Here is a 21653-nt window from a genome sequence, read left to right as displayed (position 1 = left end):
GGCCCTACAAAGCGGATGTGAAGTTCCTTCGCCTGCTGGTCTGTTCATTGATGAGGCTCGGCATAGTTCACAATTTTTTCAAAAATTACTTTACTCGCATGTTAGGCAAGAAGGTAATAAGGTTGCTCATTGTATGGCATGATATGCTTCAAACATTTCTGATTTTGTGGTGTGGATAGAGATTGCTCCATTTACAGTTTATGATTTAGTTCTGAATGATTCAGCCAAATTACCTTAATAAAAGCTAAGCAAGTTGGTTTCTCCAAAAAAATAAAAATAAATAATTTACAGACTTTTTTACAAATAGCTAATGAGGTGAATGATTATTAATAAGTAAATCAATGATATTAATAGTGAGCTCGAATGAATAAATAAATTGAAGATTACATTTATTATATTAATTATTAGATTGTATATGGCCATTAACATATAATTTTTTATTTAAATCTTTATTATTGATGGATTTTATTAGATTCATTTTACTTTCAATTTTTTCTTTTAATCTTGCTTTGCTTGAGTTGAAATCCTCGCTTTGCCACTAATTGACGTGGTTAACAGTTATATATATATTTTTTTTGAAGAAATTAACAGTGATATTTAAATATTAATATTGATGCAATCTAAGATGTCATATGACCTTAAACAAAAACAAACAAAAAAAATTTAAAAACCTCTTGCCCATTTAAAACTCACATGTAAGCACGTGAGGTAAGTGAATTAGGATCTGACATCTGCAATAACATCCTGGATCAATTTTCAGCATTTTATATATGCATAACTGAACATATATTTAACACCCTTGGCTTGATTTAGATTTAAGAGGAAGCATGCTCTCCAATGCTGGTTTATAGACAATGATCATTGTTATACGGAAAGTAATCCCATTGCTTTGGAGAACTAGAACCGCATATATTTGGTTGTTTTTATTTTTTTGGTAAGTAATTAGAACCGCATGCTCTTACATGAAACCTGATTTTCCAATTATTTCAGAACTTATTAAAGGATGTACGGCACTTAGTCTTTCTCAGGACTACCAATCAAATAGAACATTTAGTACTCTGGAGCATATAACCAACTTCTAATCAGACATTGTTGACATCAATAACAGATATGCTCAAATAGACATTAATTGCAAATTGCAATGTACTCAAAACTCCTTATTCAGATAATAATATGCAGAGAAATGGGGTAGTTTTTGAGATACAAATACAGGAACAGGAACTTACGCATGCCCCATGATAATGAATACTTCTCTCTACCTCTGGACTCTTTATTGACTTGATCAGACATTGTGTTGGCACATTCTAAAGTAAAATTTCAAGTGCAGATCAGATATTTAGGAATTTAGCATGCCAATGTGGTCAATGGCATTTAAAACTTCTTGATAAAGTCATATATGTGCGTGTTGATCTCCTCTGGCTTTTCTTGGTTGATAAAGTGAGCTACTCCTTCCATCACAACTACATCTTGCAAATCTGGCACATCCTTCTTGAAGGCACTACTGTGAATATATTCCTTGGTACCTGGCATATGGTAGACGATGTCTAAGTCACCCACAATGAACTTTACTGGTACTTTGATTTGTAATCCATTCCATGGTGCTGTGAGCTCCCAGTTTCTGGAAAATAAAGAGTAGTAATGCTTTAATGTCTCAAGCAAATAGATTCTCTCATATTAGCTAATCCCAAACTAAAAACTGCTGCAATGGAAGTATTAATTTTGTGCTAAGTATTGCTTAAGAATGTGTTATATTGGTCTACTGCTTTATAATAGCCATGTACTAGCTAACACAAACAGTACTTGTTCGAAAGTCAATAAAAAGAAGCATGAAACCTACAGGTCAAAAGCTCGATAGTAGTTCAATCCTCCAGTGAAGCCTTTCTGGTTGAATTTGTTCGCGTAATAATTAACATCTTCTTCTGACAACCATGAGAGCAAGGTATCTGGAGTTTTCAATCCTCTAAATCCTACTTCTTTGGGTATGAATACAAGCTCTGGACCAAAAGCTGAAAACAACTTCTTCATTAGAATTGGAGTATCCACACAAGCAAAATCCTTTTCAGCTTCTCCAGGTTCCTGCAGCAGAGTTTAGCAATTTCATGGGAAGATGAAGAACAATAACAAGAAAACTATGGACTACTATTAACACAAACAAAACTTGAGAGTAAATTTCACAAAGTTAGGAGAAGGTTTACAATTATTAATCACCATCCATCGAAGTTTGACCAATATTGAGCTTTACCAAAGAAAATTAAAGAGACAAATACTAGGTTTGGATTCAAATTTATGATTTAAAATTAAGTGTAGTATAACTGTCTCTATGTTAATGTAACAGTGTTCAAATCTGTTCATGAATCTTATCAATAAATTGAAGTTTTTCATATTTCATTCAAGTCTTCTAAACTAAAAACTAAATCAGATTTCTTAATATTCAATTAATTGAGAGTGTTACAGAATTACCTGAAACCTGCAAAAGTAATAATCATCACCTAATAAAGCTCTCAAGGAATCCACAGGCTTCATCGCTGGGTTTCTGCGTAAATATGGCACGCTCAAGTTGACCAATGCTTTGACCCGGTCTGGCCTGAACATGCAAAAGTTCCAGGCCATCACAGCTCCCCAGTCATGGCCGACCAAGAAGACTTGGTCGATACCCAGATGATCAAGAAGGCCAACAAGGTCACCGACAATGTGGAAAGAGGTGTAGGAGGCGGCGGAGGGCGGCGCGTCAGTGTCACCGAAGCCACGGAGGTCAGGGGCTATGCAACGGTAGCCATGGGAGGATAGGGAGAGAAGCTGGTGGCGCCATGAGTACCAGAGCTCAGGGAAGCCGTGGAGGAAGAGGATCACTGGGCCTGTCCCTATTGACGCTATGTGCATGTTGATGCCATTGGTGGCCACTGTTGTGTGCTCTATCTTCTCCATCTTTGATATCTCTCTTGTACTTGCTTGTTCTATTTTGTGCAACTAGACACTAGAGTAGTGGTGTGGATTAATTTGCTTTCATTACTAACAGTAACATTGCCAGCCTGTAACATATCAAAAATCAAAAATAAAAAACAAGTTTGTATATTATGCCCTTTTTTTTTTTTTTTTTTTTTTTTTTTTTTTTTTTTTTTTTTTTTTTTTTTTTTTTTTTGTAATTTACAGGTTCTACCCAAGTCACTTATTTTATTTAGAGTAATACTACAGTTAGAAATTATTTTACAAATCGTTAATATGTCAAATTTTTATTGGCTGTAAAATAGTTTGTGACTTTAATATTTTATTTTTACATTTCATTTTATTTAAAGTACTTTCAAGAGAAAATTATCAACAAAAATTAGATAAGTTATTTCCAAATAAACATGTGTCTATAAAAGTCCAAAGGAAAAATATTTTCATACACTCATTTTACAATATCTACAATTGATGTCTTGGTATGTATAGTACATTTTATAAGGCCAAATGAAAATGTCCAAATTTAAAACATAAAAATCAATGTGAAAAAAGTATACGTGACTGTATCATTTGCCCAAAGGCTAAGATATTGGTAGAGTCCTTTACAGAGCTGCAGGATTTTCCTTATGTTTGGATTGGAGCTCTTGTTTTTCTCTCCTCTTCTTGTTTTGTTTTTGCTCATTGCGCTGTTATCTGTTTTCTCTTCTCTGTTGTTTATGCCGTTTTGCATCTTTTGTTGTACTTAGGAAACCTCAGCAAAGAAGCAAGAAACATGGATGGTTTTATAGGAGAATAAGTTGGAGGTTTCTGTAAAATATGATAATTTAAGAATTTTTTTTGGCTATTGCCCCTTGTAAAACTATACTAGGAAATGTGAACTAGTGGAAAACGTTTTTAGAAATTGACAGTAACACAGTCGGTTTATTTAGAATAGGACAAGGATTTGCTGCATAATATTTTTTTTTTGGAGAAACTCTATACAAGGTTAGGTGGCAAAGAATTAGAGTGTCACTTGTCCTAGAAGGGTCATGTGCATTGTTTTGGGTTTATTTCCGTTAGCTTAACGTCTCTCTCCCTCTCTGTGTGTCAAATCTCAAATGGCAAAAGGATTATTAGGCATTACAATATTTTTACTGTAATGCAGCAATTTCTAATCTATGGGGAGTAAGATTGAGTTATTAAAGCCCCAGTTATTATAGAGGACTTAATTGAGATTGGCATTGGGAAATTTTGCTTTGAACTCGAGTCGGCCTCTGACATCTTGCTTAATCTTTGCCAGGATCTGTTCCTCAGTCAGGATTGGGCTATTATGGATTATAGCTTTCCTTTGGTGCCAAAGATAATAGATTGGGCCCCACAAAGTAAGCATGCAAATGGAAGTTCTTAGCTCCAGCCCTTTAAGATTTTTAACAGCCCATTCCATCACAACCCAATCAATCTTGACATTTGAAACCAGGCACAGACTCGTGACTTCATATCCTCTTTGCAAATGAACATGCAAAGAAGGGATGGCTTCTGCACTCATTACACCCTATGCATAACACAAAAAGTATCACCTGTATAGCCCCATTGGGACAATCTGTCCCTAGTAGCCAGCTTATTTCTAATCACTAACCACCCAATAAGAGCATGCCTTGGGATTGTTAGATTAAACAATAAAAGCTTCCACCATTCTACAATCTCAGCCTTTTATCTAATGCAACAGAATAACTACGAGAAATAGAACACATCTGCCTCAAGATGCAAGAAACAAAACACATTTGCTTCTGAAAGAAAAACCCACATCCACGAGTGGTTCCTTGAATCCACAAGGATTCCTTGAATCTTATAGGAATCTTAAATTTTTCAGGAGGATCAATTGCATGCATTCATTTATTCTTCATTTCCTCGTATAGTTTGGTAAAGGAGTAAAGACACAAGGTTCAAAAGATGTAAAGGGGTAAAGGACTTCACAGTATTATACCTTTATTTGTTTATTTGGGAAGATAACACAGCCTACGGGACAGTCAGACAGATATCATGGAAACTCTGAACAAGATAAAAAGCAGGCAAGTAGAGCCTATGAGGCCAAAGCACCAGAAAAACTTTTTCAACACCATGAAACATTTTTACTCCAAAATCAGAGATGGAGCTACCACCCCTAACAACTAGTCTATGGATTTAGCATCAGCTGCGTATCAATACATATAGGAATTTAGCATGCTGGTGTGGCTAAAGGAAAATCAAAACTTCTTGATAAAGTCATATATGTGTGCACTGATCTCCTCTGGCTTTTCTTGGTTTATGAAGTGAGCTGCTCCTTCCATGACAACTACTTCTTGCAAAAATGGCACATCTCTACTGAAGCCACCTTTGTGTATGTATTCTTGGACACCAGGGATATGGTAGGTGATGTCTAGGTCACCCACAATAAACTTCACTGGCACTTTGATTTGTGCATTAGTCCACGGTGCTGTGAGCTCCCAGGTTCTGCAAGAAGAATACAAAAGTAGAAAAATGCCTTGTTTATAGCACCCTTTTCCAAATAACATAGCAAGGTTTTAATGCATTATACAATTCAACTCTCACATGCTTAATGTCCCAAAACTTGCATCTGGTAATGTTTCAAATGATTGAGAAAATATTTGTGCCAAGGGCCAATTGCTTTGTTGAAATAAACAAAATTATGTAATGCCAAAATGTTGAAATTAGTCATATTAAATGAGCATGAGAATTAATGTCATCTCCAAATAGCTTCAGCAATGAGGCTAGTTAATTATAAGCTCAGAACTTTTTTTTTTCTTTTTTTTTTTCTGTCATAAATTTTTCTGCACAGAAAATAACAAATTTCTTAGAACACCAGAAGAAAGTTTGACATGCAAATAGCAGGCATAGAAGATGACCTTTTATTTGTAGATTTATTACCTGATAAAAAAGTAATTGCTGGAATTAAATCATTTGCAACTCTTATAGCAGCCATATTTTAAACCTACTAAATACTATTTCAATAAAGAAGTAAAAGAAACATACAGATCCAAAGCTCGATAATAGTTCAGTCCTCCAGTGAAGCCTCTATTGTCAAATTTGCTGACAAAATAATTGACATCTTCTTCAGACAGCCAAGCTGGCAAGGTGGTATTAGGGGAAGTTCTGAATCCTCCTTTAGGTATACAAGGTGGACGTGGACTGCGAGAAGTAAGAAATCTCCTTATTATTCTTGCAGTTCCTGCATGAGCAAACTCTTCTTCAATCTCCCCAGGTTCCTACAGAACAATTTAACACTGCTTATAATATTGATGAACTTAAATCATTTGAGAAATAAGAACTCAAGTGAATGGTGAACCATACAGCACTTAGAAGATGAAACTTTAAACATCATGGTACAGAAGAAACATACTCCTAACATGATTTAAAAATAAAATTTCATTACTTTAGAGATATATAAATGGATTAAGATATTACATCCTTTAGATTGAACATATTTATTAGACTTATTCATTAATAAAGAACCAGTCCAAGCAACTTTGTCCAAATAGTTTTTTAAGAAAAAATTTCTTACTAATCAAAAAATTTTCTAACAAAAATATTGTTAAGCATCATCAAAGAAATTCCATGTGGTTGGAATCATTTTGTTCTGTTAAAGCATCTGGCCCAGAAGCATCCTTTCTGGGAAGCAGTATATGGGAGCATCCTGCCAGGTATATGCAATTCCAATATCCCAACCCCACATGAACTTGATCATCTCTCATAAACCAGAGACAGAACAAGGTAACCTCCATAGAAGACATTGATAGTGTGACATGTAAATGGTGATCTCTAACCATGCCAAAGTTGGGATATTATCTTGTCCAAATCACAAGTTTTCATCTCTCTACAAGTTTATTGTTGGTATATTGGTTACTGTGAACAAAAAGAAATGAAAAATTATCTTTACATTGAAAAGATTAAGCACCCCAAGGACACCAATCAAGAAAAGAATTACTACTATGTTGTATAAGTATGACTAGTACTCAAACTGACAGGTAAATATTTCTAAATTGCTGAAGCTTCTTGGACATGAAAATCAAATACAACTGTTTGAAAGAGGAAATAAACTATCTATGATGTGTTTTATAAAAATTTATAGGTTCTGATAAATTTATACATTAATCACAGAGTTTATGTAACTACTTAAACTTCCAATACAGAGGACCTCTTACACAATCTTGCAGTGCAAACTACACTTATATTTATTTATTCCAATTGTGTTTAGGTCAAGTTGAATGCTTTGATCAATTGTTGGGTGAGGCCCAAGTGGAGCAGTTCCATAATTAATTTTAGGGAGATGGTATCTCAAAATTAATCGCTCAATTCTCATGACTTCTACCCCATTTAGGACTTGACCACTTACACGAGTATACTCAACAAATAGAACTGTCCATAATAGATTGTCAGCTAAAAATGCCCAAAATTTGGTAACTTAAAGCAGTAAATGTCTCCAAAAAGCTTCTCAGTAAGGAAATGAGGGATATAGTTTAAGTAAAAGTATTATTTTTCTAAATTTTAAGTCAAAATGAAACCCAAATGCATCTACAAACAGGGAGATACATACCATTGGTACAAGGTGATTAATGACTTAACCTTCATGCCTAACTAGATTTCCTCAATTTTATGGGCTATAATCAAGGTGGTCTTCACTATAATTGAATGTTGAGTAACCTAAACTAGTTCATCAATACTCAAAAGATGGTGAATAACTGCATACGGTTGTGGTTAGTACATCCCCACATGCATCTCATCTCTAATTGCTCAGTGCGATCCTATTAGAAAACAGGAAACTTAACCCACGATCTATGGGATATGAACAACAGAAAAGCTCAACGCACATAAATTATGTGGTTCATCCAAAACTAAGTCAACATTCACAGGGTTGCTGCACTTTTATTATGACCACTATGAACTATTAAGGATCATTGGCATATAGATGCCACCCTTTACTTGGGTCACTCGCATGTGAGAAATTACAATAAAAGGCTAGGACATTATCTAAAGTGTACTAAAATACCAGAAATTCCCCCAGCATATACAACACAGTAGATGGAGGCTCCACAGAGATCCCATTAGATCCTCTCCCATTAAAGCCTAGGCCTAACGAATAAATCGAACAAGGAACACTATAATTTTACAGGCATGCTATAGAAAAACTAAGGACCCCAACGAACAAAACAGCACAGTTACTCTAAATATCACCAACATAAAAATCACTAGTGTCAATACAGCCCATAACTGCAATTAACAGCCTAAACTAACGAGAAATTTCAAAGCAAAAACATGCAGAAAAAACAACCAATTACTGGCAAAATCCACCAATAACAGACAATTAAACTTGAAGAAAACAATCTCCAAAGCAGAGAAGTTACCTATGGCTATAGCTAATGTACAAGAGAAAAACAATCATAACTCGTTCACAAAGGCAATTACTCCTCGACCCAAGTTGTATCATACAAAAGCAAACAAATTTCACAAGAAAAAGGAAAGAAATAACAAACCCAATTAACCAAACTAATCACAAAATGAAACGGAAATGTTGAATCACCTGAAACCTGCAGACATAGTAATCATCTCCAAACAAAGCTCTGAAACTCTCCAAAGGCTTTCTTATTGGGTTCCTAGGACGATACGCCAAGCTCATGTTGACCAAGGCCTTGACCCTGTCAGGCTTGAGCAGACAAAAATACCAGGCCATCACAGCCCCCCAGTCATGGCCAACTAAGAAAACCTGGTCAATACCCAGATAGTCAAGTAGGCCAACAAGGTCACCGACGATGTGGAGCGCGGTGTAGGAGGCGGCGGAGGGCGGCGCGTCAGTGTCACCGAAGCCACGGAGGTCAGGGGCGATGCAACGGTAGCCAAGGGAAGAGAGGGAGAGAAGCTGGTGGCGCCATGAGTACCAGAGCTCGGGGAAGCCATGGAGGAAGAGAACCACTGGACCTGTCCCTATTGAAGCTATGTGCATGTTGATGCCATTGGTGGGCACTATTGTGTGCTCTATCTTCTCCATCTTTGATATCTCTCTCTCTCTAGCTTCTTGTTGACTACTATATGTATTAATAGGTTTTTGATAATAATAGATAGATTTTTTTTTTTTTTATGAACGATAATAATAGATAGATAGTATATATTTGTGGAGCTATAAATATATAGTGTCAGTATTTGTGGGATTTGATTTTTCTGGCTCTCAAGTCGAAGCCCAATCGTTGTGTTTCAAGGTTGGCGACAGAACAGAAATATTATTGTACTTTGCTATCATGGGATTGGCTGTTTGGTCGTAGCCGACTCGTAGATGAGTTGATCTTTACCTACTTTTATTATATATAAAAAAAATTTCATTGCTTTTAGAATATAGGCTATATAGCACGGATTTGATATTTCATGTAATATGTGAGATTTGATATTTCCTAATTTTACACAAGTGATGGAATTTAATTAGTGTGTGAAAATAAATAGTATAGTAATATCACATTATTATATTTTTAAAAGAAAAATATTAACCAATATCCTTAAAGTATTGATTTAAAAATTATTTTTAAAAATATTTTATTAAAAAAATAATAAAATAATAAATATTGTTAAAGTCTTTTTATACTTCTTATAAAAGTTGTATTTGTAATTTATTATTATAGTTTATTAGCAATTGTTTTAAATGGTTAGATTAATAAAAAAAAAATTCTAAAAAAAAAACTTATAAATTTTCACTTATAAAAGCTGTGTATGGCCCAAGACCTTCAGCAGGAAGGCTCATTGGGAAAAGAAGGATTGTTAAAGATCCCAGATTGATGACAGCCAAAGATCATGTTCCTGTTTTCGTTCCTATTTCATATTGTGCTCTATGTAATGATTATGGAGTGCTCCACGAGCATGAGCAGTATGAGGATAACACTGATCCGCTAGATTATGATAACTACGCGGATACAGATTGATAGACAGATAGACAGAAGACACAGACAGACAGAATACTCTTTCGACAGACAACGGCGACAGATCACTATTCACCGACGACAGATCACTATTCACCAGCGACAGATCACTATTCACTGGAGACAGATCACTATTCACCGACATGCATGAATAGCTTCCAGACAGATCCATTACAGTCCAGACAGATACAGACAGATCCAGAAAGATATTTTGACAGAATATTATTCACATACAGACAAACTATTACTGTTAAAGATAGACTTTTACTGTTCAAGATTCTACCGACAGATTAACTTGAGTTCACTTCATTTAACTCAGGTTGCTTTTGAAGACTTACCATGGTTCACTTTATCTATAAATAGACAGACTTCGAAGACAGAAGACAGGTCCAAATTTTAAGTTTCCATTCCAAGGTCCAAGATAGCCCTCTCCCTCAGAAAGATTTTATAGCTCTCCTTTTCCCCAAAAGACTTTTGTCCTCTCCCTTTGAAAGACTTTTGTACTTTATTTTCTTTTGTAATCTTGTAGCCTTACCTTTCCAGACAGACAATCTTGTAACCCTTTACAGATTTTACTTTGTAATCTTGTAACTCTTCAGACAGCTCTTATTTTCAAAACTTGTAAGAAAGACAGTTTGTTTTCAAGTATAATCAAAGACAGAAGTATTTTCAAGTAAGATTTTATTTGTTTCAGTTTTATATTCCATACCCTGTTTTAATCTATTTTTGACTATATCTATTTTGCTATTATCTTCTTTATCAACTATTTTATCATTGTTTATGCTTCTATATTACTGCTGTGCTCACTCCTGGGTAGTCAATGGTATCAGAGCCATGGATGGTAGGTGTATGAGTTTTATTTCTTTGCAATTAAGAAGTTACTAGGAACTTATATTACTACATAGCCACTACTTGCTCCTTGTTAGCGTTGGTCAGCCTAGAGACTCGTTGGCAAACCATAGTTTCGCGTTGGTCAGCCCCTTTGTTGTAGCCGACGGACAGGCGTTGTTTGGGTGGTCCCGCAATGGAGTTTCCCGAGGAGGTGGTCCCGATAGCAAGGATACCAGTGGTTAGTAATAGTTCCGCCAGTAATTATTAATTGTTTAGAGATAAAATGAATATGTTTAGTCGCTCATTATCTGTTGCTAAGACACACTTAGGGCAGGCACACACTAATCTGAACATGGAAAGTGATAAGATAGTTAATTCTGAAGAATTTAGCATGAGAGATATAGACAGAAATTTATTAGAATGGAATAAATGGAATATACCAACTGAAAGAACTGATAAAATCTACAGACAGACTACTTTTTCTAAATTATCTTTCTTGACAGATTATACCATAAAAACTGTTGAAAGAACTTACTCTTTATTTAATGAATATGAAACAATTCAGTTATTTTCAATAGATTCAATTGACAGGCACAGACAGAAATATGCATTTTTACATGTTGGTTTGGTTCAAGTAGCTGTTAAACCATTAACAAGAGAAGCTTTAAATGCAAGTGTTTTACTTTGCTTAAGAGATGACAGACATTTAAGATTTGATGACTCACTTCTTGGAATGATGGAAACAAGCCTACATAAAGGACCAGTATATTTTAATTGTTATCCTAACTTTGCTTTAAGCTTATCTGACAGAAATATTATGGATGCTTTAACTTTAAATGTAAAAACAAATGGTTATTACATGAAAGAAGGCTCAGAACCCTTAGCTATTATTTATAGGATTTATTATAAACTGATGAAAACCACTTTAGACCCTCAATCCATAGTTGATCCTTCCCCTAAAGGACAGACTCTCCTTATGCAAGCCTCAACCCGGAGTACTAGATTGCGGGTACCTCAACAAATACAGTGGAAAGATATAACCCTTCCTGAAAGATGGCAACTTGAAGCTATTGCCCCCACACCAAAAATAGAAAACACTGAACCAGACTTTATAGCCCAAAATACAGATGGTACAGTTATTATTTCTTTTAATAATAATGACAGACATACTGATAGTCTCATAAGACCTAGTAGTTCTACAGGCAAAAAGACCCCAATGATGTTTACCCCTAGAAGCTCCTTTTCCTCTAGGACACCTTTCTCTGATTCCAGACCTTTACCTCCCCAAAATCTTCCTCCAGTTATACACCTTCCCCCTATAAATACTAGGAAAACCCCTATTCAGACAGAGCCAGCTTATTATCCGACAGATACCACACAACCTACCCCTAATGTTCACCAACCTCTTTATCAGCCCCAACCTCAACCTGATTCTCCTACCCACACAGATATATTAGGATTTACAGATGATAGACAAATTAATGTTTTATCTAAAGAATTTGTTTTAGATAAAGAACTACTAAAATATGATTATTTAAAACCTGAAAATAATGACAGAAAGAATCAATTTTTTGAAGAATATAATGAACATGAAAGAAACAATTTAAGAACTAAGTATTTTGAAATGATGACAGAATTACAGACACACTTTAGTTTCTTTGACTTTTTAGACTATCATAACAAAAAGATAAGTGTAATAGAGAAAATATTATCATGGACAAAGACAGAAAATCATGAGAAAGTGTATCAGACTTATCCACCATTTGAATCAATTATATTGAGTCAAAATAGTGGAGTCCAAGTTTTGGCTACACCTATTAAAAGACCCAGTCTAAGTGATGATAATAAGAATCTAGATAGTATAATTCAACAGAACAATTACACCAATACTTATCTAAAAACTATTGGTCAAAAGCTACAAGAGATAGAAGACAGACTTATACCCCCTTCTACTTCCATAAAAAAAGAAAACACGTCTAATACCCCTTTATTTATCCCTCATGAGATACCTCCTCACCTTAGAGCACCTTTAAAGAAACCCATGACAGAGAAAACTGATAATTTACTTAATGAAATAAATAAAAAATTAGACTTAATGAAATTAGAATCATCAAAGAATATGGAGCCATTAAAAAATAAGAATATTATAACATTAAATAAAAAAGGAAGAACTGACTCTTCAGAGGATGAAGAATCAGAAGACAATCAATTGACAGATTTGACAGATATAAATAATTTGGAATCACAATTTACAGATAAATTACGAATTAATAAATTAATTTTAGCATCTTCATCACAAGATCGTAAAAAAGGAAGAATTGATGACTTATACCCCAAAAAGAATTGGTATCCTAAACCTACTCCCCCTGATTTACAATTTGAAGAAAGACATACTTATGTTAATTCATCTTATTCACCAGATTTAATTTATGAATGGAATATTGATGGAATGTCAGAATATGAAATAATAAACCTTTTACATGAGATGACTTTGCTCACTAATGTTTATAAAAATCATGGAAAACAAGATCATCAGATAGCTCATTTAATAGTCACTGGTTTTACTGGCCAGTTGAAAGGCTGGTGGGATCATTATTTAAATAATGATGACAGAAATGGAATATTGACAGCTGTTAAAAGAGAAATAGATGGAAGTGTTATAATGACAGACAGACAGCCTTCACAAGATGCAGTTAATACTTTAATTTTTACTATAACTAAACATTTTGTTGGTGATCCCAATCAATATAAAGAAAGAGCTTCAGATGTTTTAATTAATTTAAGATGTCCACAACTTTCAGATTTTAGATGGTATAAAGATGTTTTTATTTCAAAAGTTTTAAGTAGGAATGATTGCCAACAGTCCTACTGGAAAGAAAAATTCATTGCTGGTTTACCCTATTTCTTTGCTCAGAAAGTTAGACTTGATATAGTTAATAATGACGGAACTATAGACTATCCTAGCCTAACATATGGAGACATAATATCTTCAATTAATAAAACAGGTTTATGGCTATGTAATGACTTAAGGTTAAAAAACCAGATAGAAAAAGAAAAAAGATTTGCTAAAAAAGAGCTAGGAACTTTTTGTGAGCAATACGGTTTTGATCCATTAATTGCTCCCTCTAGAAAAAGAAGAAAAGAAAAGAAAGATGACAGAAGTGATAGATATGATAGATATAAGAACAATAATAGAAGATATTATAAAAGTAAGTCTAAAGACAAGAAAGAAGAGTCCAAAAGAAAGAAATATGATAGACGTAGGGAAAGTGACATTACTTGTTTCAAATGTGGGAAAAAGGGACACACTAGCAGATACTGTAACTTTCAAAGACAGATAAATAAACTTGATATATCAAAAAAATTAAAGGATAAATTAATGCGTATAACAGAACTGACAAATAGTGATGAAACAGATAATGAAATTCACTAGATAGATAATAGTAACAGTACTTCATCCTCCTCTATAGATGTTTCTTCACATGATGGAAATGTTCAATTACGTAACTGTAATAATATTGATAATTGTTATTGTAAAAGAAAATTAAAAATATGTGTCTTAACAAAACAAGAAGACATAATAATGGATTTGATAGACAAACTTCCAGACCTACAATCTAAAAAAGATTATTTATCTAAATTAAAAGAATCCTTAACTGAAACTGATAGATTTGAAATAGATCTAAAAGATTATAAGTCAACTTATAATTTTACAGAAATTACTGATAGATTTAAACCCAATAAACCTATAACTGTGACAGACCTACAAATAGATATTAATAACCTAAAAAATGAATTGAAAAAATTAAAATCAGAAAATTTCATATTAAAAGGCATGGTTGAACAGATAACTGCACAAGTAATCAGCATAAAAGATAGAATTAAATATTGTAATGAACCTCTGACAGACTCCTCTCTTCTTGACAGGCATAATTGTACTGGTGAAAGTTCTCATAAAGAAGATGATAAAGATGAATTTTTAAATATAATTGACAGAATGATATTTCAGAAGTGGTACACAGAGATAACTTTGATAATTCATAAAGAATTTTCATTAACTGTTATTGCCCTTGTTGATTCAGGTGCTGATATGAATTGCATACAAGAAGGATTAATACCCTCTAAGTATTATGAATCAACGACATACAGATTAACTCAGGCTAATGGTGATAGACTTAAAATAAGTAATAAACTAACTAAGGCATACATATATAATAATGGAATCAAGTTCAGAACACCTTTCTTCTTAACAGATAAGTTGTCCTCTAAAGTTATATTAGGAAATCCTTTTTTGGCTTTAATCTACCCTTTCTTCACGACAGATAATGGAATATGTACTAATGTTTTAAAGACAGAAGTTTTCTTTAAGTTCCTCCTACCTCCATTCCCCAAAGATATACACTTATTGAAAGAAATTTCCATCTCAAAAGATAAAAGTGATGATGAGATTCCTACAATGACAGACTTAGTAATAGATGATGATGAGATTCCTACAATGGTAGATAATACTGTTCTACCCAGTAGCAAAAGTACTTAAGTACATATATACTTAAGTATATATATATATATATATACATATATATATATGTATATATATATATATATAAAAGATTTCCTACTTTTGTTGACTATTCTAGTCTTTCTTTTGTTCCTACGTATCTTTTGTTCCTATGCATCTTTCCATCATTTCCCCTATCCCTTTGCCAGGATCTTTGTCTTGTACTATAGGTTCATGACTTTAGTTTATTCTTGTCCTTTCTCATCATATATTTTACCATTTCATAATAACCTTTAAATAGTTAATTTTAAAATTAACGGTCAATTGCCTGGCAAGCAAGATAGCCATTCTAAGGCTAAAATTTCAGACCAAATCCTGCCAAAAATAGAAATCTTTAATACAGATTTCAATTAAAGCATGAAGGCGTCTCAATAGAGATAATATCCCTTCAGAATACAGGGTCAGAAATGACAGTGTATTCAAATGGATAGACAAATTAACAGACAAGATAGACACTGCGCCTTGCGCCAGATTAGATACAGACAGATGAAATCCTCCTTCATCCTCTCCAAACTACAGGACTCATGTGACAGAAGGAGACAAAAAGAAGACAAGAGACAGATAGATACAAAAAGAAGACAAGAGATCAAAAGATAAATCCAGAAAGATATTTTAGCAGAATATTGTTAGTACGCAGATTCTCACAGACAGAAAAGATACTGTTCACCAGCATGCGTACCCGGACAGACTGCCAGATAGACTTTTACTGTTCAAGATTCTACTGACAAATACCGACAGATAGACCTTTACTGTTCAAGATTCTACTGACAGATACCGACAGAAAGACTTTTACTGTTCAAGATTCTACCGACAGATACCGACAGATAGACTTTTACTGTTCAAGATTCTACAGACAGATTAACTTGAGTTCACTCTACTTAACTCAGGATACTTTTGAAGACTTACCATGGTTCACTTTATCTATAAATAGACAGACTTCGAAGACAGAAGACAGGTCCAAAACTTAGGTCCAAAATTCTAGGTCCAAATTTTAAGTTTCCATTCCAAGGTCCAAGATAGCCCTCTCCCTCAGAAAGATTTTATAGCTCTCCTTTTCCCCGAAAGACTTTTGTACTCTCCCTTTGAAAGACTTTTGTACTTTATTTTCTTTTGTAATCTTGTAGCCTTACCTTTCCAGACAGACAATCTTGTAACCCTTTACAGATTTTACTTTGTAATCTTGTAACTCTTCAGACAGCTCTTATTTTCAAAGCTTGTAAGAAAGACAGTTTGTTTTCAAGTATAATCAAAGACAGAAGTATTTTCAAGTAAGATTTTATTTGTTTCAGTTTTATATTCCATACCCTGTTTTAATCTATTTTTGACTATATCTATTTTGCTATTACCTTCTTTATCAACTATTTTATCATTGTTTATGCTTCTATATTACTGCTGTGCTCTCTCTGATACCATTGACTACCCAGGAGTGAGCACAACAGTAATATAGAAGCATAAACAATGATAAAATAGTTGATAAAGAAGATAATAGCAAAATAGATATAGTCAAAATAGATTAAAACAGGGTATGGAATATAAAACTGAAACAAATAAAATCTTACTTGAAAATACTTCTGTCTTTGATTATACTTAAAAACAAACTGTCTTTCTTACAAACTTTGAAAATAAGAGCTGTCTGAAGAGTTACAAGATTACAAAGTAAAATCTGTAAAGGGTTACAAGGTTGTCTGTCTGGAGGAAGGTTACAAGATTACAAAAAGAAAGTAAAGTACAAAAGGGAGAGTACAAAGTCTTTTGGGGAAAGGGAGAGCTATAAAGTCTTTCTGAGGGAGAGGACTATCTTGGACCTTGGAATGGAAACTTAAAATTTGGACCTTAGAACTGGACCTGAAATTTTGGACCTGTCTTCTGTCTTCGAAGTCTGTCTATTTATAGATAAAGTGAACCATGGTAAGTCTTCAAAAGTAACTTGAGTTAAGTGAAGTGAACTCAAGTTAATCTGTCGGTAGAGTCTTGAACAGTAAAAGTCTATCTTGAACAGTAATAGTCTGTCGGTAGAATCTTGAACAGTAAAAGTCTATCTGGCAGTCTGTCTGGGTACGCATGCTGGTGAATAGTAACTTTTCTATCTGTGAGAATCTGTGTACGAAAAATTCTGCTAAAATATCTTTCTGGTCTGTCTGCATTCTATCATTTTATCTTTTTGTCTGTCGGTCTGTCTTTTGTCTTCTTTTGCATCTCTCTGTCTTTTGTCTTATCTGTCACATGTCATAAGGGTCTTGGGAATCTTGAAATGCTTCTGGATGAGTTCTGTAGTTTGGAGAAGAGGATTCCATTACTGTGTCATCTTCATCATCTGATATTTGTGATGCAGCTTCAAGCAGTTGCTTTTTGAGCTGTCTTCTGTCTGAAACAGAGGCAAGCTGGCACTGAACTTGACTCTTTTCTAAAAAGAAATTAGAACTTTCTGTCTGGGAGGAAGAGGTCTTTTTTTGTAATTCTTGGCAAATATGATCAAAATTAAACTTATTCCACCATTTTAATTTAAACTTTCTGGCGAGCATAGGAAAAGGATACTGGGGATGCTTTTCTATCTTGTATTCCCATCTGATGATCCATGGGAGATCTGGAAACCTGTAAAAGAACTGTAAAAGATGTGGGAAATCCCTAAGATGCAGTATGTTAGGTTCTTTCTTGAAAGTCTCATAGGCTTTTAAAAGATCAGGAGGAAGAATCATAGCTTCAGGACCATAGGAATTCCACCAGTCAATGAACCATCTTGGAATCATCATGTCTTTCTTTCTGTACATATCAAACCGGAAAAACCAAGTATGCCTGTTAATATTATTTTGGAATAAAAGAAATCTGTCCCAAGCTTCCATATAGTCATAATAATTATAAAACTGGGGCTCAAAAGGTACAGAAAAGTTCCTTGTGATCCAGGGTTGTGCTTTCCACTGAGAAGAGGTGAGAATCTGTTTTATAACAACTTTAGAATAACCAATTCTGTTTGGTTCCTGGGAACAAGGCATATGTGTAACTAAAATTGAGTCTGTATCTACTAAAATATGCTCATAAAATGTTTGGGTCTTAAAAGTTTCTGTCTTAGGATGTTCCCATCCTGGGGGTATGAGCTGTCGGACAAGGGAGAGGGTGTCTTTTATGTGCTGGTATTCTGGTTCAATCCATAAAATAAAATTCCATGAGTCTTTTGGGATCTCAATGCTGTGATCTTCTTTTGGGATTTGGGTCTGAGTTTCTGGAGAGGTAGAGGATCTGTATTTTGGTTGGTTGGAAGGAGAGGCCAAAGGAGGAAAAGAAGATGCAACTACATTAAATGGTTTCTTTAAAGGAGGGGTTGAGGAGGTTGAGGGTATGGCATAAGTCTGTTTGGATGTTGGATTCGGGCTGGGGGAGAGTGGTTGGAAAGGGTTTGGGCTACAGATTAATGGGGATCTGTCTAGAGATTTATTTGAAGAGAAAGTGGGTGAAGTGAAAGAGGGGCAAGGGAGGAATCTGCTAGGGGGAGGAGGAATTGGGGGAGCAGCATAAGACTGTCTGGTTCTGGGTTTTGGGGATTTGCTCTTATCTGCAGGGGAGCTCATCTTCCCTATAGAAATTCACGGGTTAAAAAATCAGGAATTGAATTAGTTTCTCCTTTAATATATTCAATGTCAAAGTCAAAAACACTTAAAATAGCCTGCCATCGAGCAAAACTCTGTTTGGAAACAAGATTTTGAACATCTTTCTGTAAAACTTCTTTAGCACTTTTACAATCAACTCTGATTAAAAACTTTTGATTAAAAAGATCATTTTGGAATTTTGAAATACATAGTATGATAGATAAAATTTCTTTCTTAGTAGTGCTGTAATTCTGCTGGGTAGCTGACCAAGAGCCAGAATGAAATCTAACAATTTGTTCTTTAGCATCATTTGTTGCTACCTGTTTTAGGATTCCACCATAACCTATGTCAGAAGCATCTGTCTCAACAATTTTAAAAGTATTAGGAGAGGGAATAACAATACAAGGAAGTTGCTTAACATATTTTTTAATCTGTCTGACTATCATAGTATGTCTGTCTGTCCAAGGTGGAGGATTCTTTTCTAATCTTTTATACAAGGGTCTGCATATTTTTCTTAATCCTTGAAAATAATCTGAAACATAATTTAAACTGCCAAGAAATCTCTGTAATTGATTTTTATCTTTTATCTCATCTGGGAATTTATCTGCAAATTGAATAGCTCTGTCAATAGGGCTTAAAGTTCCCTTATAAATATTATGGCCTAAAAATCGAATTTTATCTTGAAAAAGACTTATTTTAGAGGCTGAAACAACTAAACCATTTTGTTTGATTACTCTAACAAATATATTCAAGTGTTTCCAATGGTCATCTATTGTTTTAGAAAAGATTAGAACATCATCTATATAAACAATGGAAAAGTCTGTGAAAGGTGTAAATATGTCATTCATTATATTTTGAAATTCACTGGGTGCATTCTTCAAACCAAAAGGCATAACATTCCATTCATAATGACCAAAAGAAACTGTAAAAGCAGTTTTATATCTATCTGTCTCATCTATCTGTATCTGCCAAAATCCACTTTTCATGTCAAATTTAGAAAATATGGTTGCTTCATGAAGTCTGTCAAGAAGATCTTTCTTATTGGGAATAGGATATCTTATCCATTGTAATGCTTTATTTAAAGGTTTATAGTTTATGACTAATCTTGGAACTCCTCGCTCCAATTCTGCCTGTTTATTAACATAAAAAGCAGCACAACTCCAAGGAGACTTGCTCTTTCTGATTAATCCTTTAGTTAAGAGATCTTCAATTTCTTTCTTACAATGTTCTAATAATTCATTATTCATTTGTATTGGCCTAGCTTTAGTAGGTATCTGTCTTTCATTAAAATCTTTCTCATAAGGTAACTGTACTATATGTCGATGCCTGTGCCAAAAGGCAGTGGGTAGACTAGAACAAATCTCTGTCTCAATCTGTTGTCTAAATAAATTTATTTTATTATTTAGTATAGGGTCAGTTAATTGATCAGTTATTCTTTTGTATTTTATTTCTGTCTTTAAAGATTCCAAATGCCTATTCCTTCTGTCAATTCTTTCTCTATCAATTTCCTTTACTATGTTATTAAGTGAATAAATATCTTTTGGAATTGGTGGCAAGATAAATTTAAAAAGTATATCTTTCCCTAGGACATTAGTTTTAATACCTTCTTCTGTCGTTAAAAAGGGGTAAAGTAAAGTCATAAAGGGGTTTCCTAGAATGATTTTAGAAGAAAGGTCTTTAATTAAAACAAAAACTGTTTCAAAGCAAACTCCATCATTACATATGTGAACACTAGGTATTTTATAATTAATTATTAATTTTTCTCCATTAGCTTGAGCTAGTCTTTCAGATGATTTTTCATAATACTTTAAAGGTATTAATCCTTCTTGTATGCAGTTCATGTCAGCACCTGAATCTATTAAAGCAATTTTTGTCAAAGAAAACTCTTTATTAATTACCAAGGTAATTTCTGTATGCCATTTTTGGAAAATTACTCTGTCAATTAAACTTAAGAAATTCTGTCTATTGTTATTATCATCAAATTTTCTGTCTGGGGGATTAGAAAATTCTTTTAAGTTAATTAATTCTGCAATATTTCGCTCATTTATGTCTGTGGAGTTTTCTTCCTTAATCTCTTTAATTTCCTCTTTTACCATTTTTGCTTCTGTCATTAAGTCTTGTAGATTTACTTGTTTTATTTTCATTTTCATCTTTTCTTTCTTTCTATAATCCGTAACTTGGTGTCCATGTTTTTTAGATTTATGACAAATAGTATTATTACTAACATGTCTGTCAATTTTTTCATTATCTGAAGACTTAGTTGTATTTAGAACTGTTATATATCTATTTCTGTCTATCTGTAAGGGTGTATTTAAAATTTTCATTTTTTCAGTTAATTCTGTCAAACTGTCATTTTGGGTTTCTATTATAGATCTTTCAATTAATTTTAGTCTTTCATCTACCATTTCTTTTAAACCATTACACTTTTTGTCTACTTCCACTTTTACTACACTATCATTATTTTCTTTTAAATTACCATAATTATTTTTTCCACCATTGTTGACTTTTTCTTTTTGTCTTTCATGTTTCATCTTTTCCTCTATTTCTATCTTCCTACGTAGGGATTCTTCACTACTATTTGTTTTTGGTTTTTGCATGTCCTTTACTTTCCCTACATCTTTCCTATTTTGTTTTTCATGCAATTCTTTCAAACTATCATCATTATTTCTAAAACTATCATCTATCACTATTTCTTTTTCTAGCTTTCTACGTATAACACCTTCATGTTTATGTCTTTCAATTCTTCTTCTATCATTTGTCTTTATCACTTTCTCTACATCTTCACTATTCTGTCTTTCAAATATTTCT

General features: G+C 33.7%; 2 protein-coding genes across 2 annotated transcripts; both read right to left on the bottom strand.

Annotated features, from left to right (window-relative positions):
- Positions 1-1068: 1068 nt before the first annotated feature.
- LOC115971052 (epoxide hydrolase A-like) lies at positions 1069-2991 on the bottom strand. The gene is made up of 3 exons (XM_031090724.1): positions 2461-2991; positions 1838-2076; positions 1069-1618 (listed from the first exon to the last, which is right to left on the bottom strand). The coding sequence occupies exons 1-3, from the start codon at positions 2923-2925 to the stop codon at positions 1372-1374; spliced, it is 951 nt and encodes a 316-aa protein (XP_030946584.1). The 5' UTR covers positions 2926-2991; the 3' UTR covers positions 1069-1371.
- A 1876-nt stretch (positions 2992-4867) lies between these two features.
- LOC115971049 (epoxide hydrolase A-like) lies at positions 4868-9041 on the bottom strand. Its single transcript, XM_031090722.1, has 3 exons — positions 8495-9041; positions 5950-6182; positions 4868-5409 (listed from the first exon to the last, which is right to left on the bottom strand). The coding sequence occupies exons 1-3, from the start codon at positions 8957-8959 to the stop codon at positions 5163-5165; spliced, it is 945 nt and encodes a 314-aa protein (XP_030946582.1). The 5' UTR covers positions 8960-9041; the 3' UTR covers positions 4868-5162.
- Between the last annotated feature and the right edge of the window lie 12612 nt (positions 9042-21653).

This window comes from Quercus lobata, chromosome 12, assembly GCF_001633185.2.
Source record: "Quercus lobata isolate SW786 chromosome 12, ValleyOak3.0 Primary Assembly, whole genome shotgun sequence".
NCBI classification, from domain to species: Eukaryota; Viridiplantae; Streptophyta; class Magnoliopsida; order Fagales; family Fagaceae; genus Quercus; species Quercus lobata.
This window is presented reverse-complemented; position numbering and strand designations above follow the sequence as displayed.

Coding starts and splice junctions, on each gene's coding strand:
- LOC115971049 (XM_031090722.1), bottom strand. CDS start 8,959: ATGGAGAAGATAGAGCACACAATAGTGCCCACCAATGGCATCAACATG. Junction 6,183..8,494: donor ACTATGTCTGCAGGTTTCAG/GTGATTCAACAT, acceptor ATTGTTCTGTAG/GAACCTGGGGAGATTGAAGA. Junction 5,410..5,949: donor TATTATCGAGCTTTGGATCT/GTATGTTTCTTT, acceptor TTCTTCTTGCAG/AACCTGGGAGCTCACAGCAC.
- LOC115971052 (XM_031090724.1), bottom strand. CDS start 2,925: ATGGAGAAGATAGAGCACACAACAGTGGCCACCAATGGCATCAACATG. Junction 2,077..2,460: donor ATTACTTTTGCAGGTTTCAG/GTAATTCTGTAA, acceptor ACTCTGCTGCAG/GAACCTGGAGAAGCTGAAAA. Junction 1,619..1,837: donor TACTATCGAGCTTTTGACCT/GTAGGTTTCATG, acceptor TTTATTTTCCAG/AAACTGGGAGCTCACAGCAC.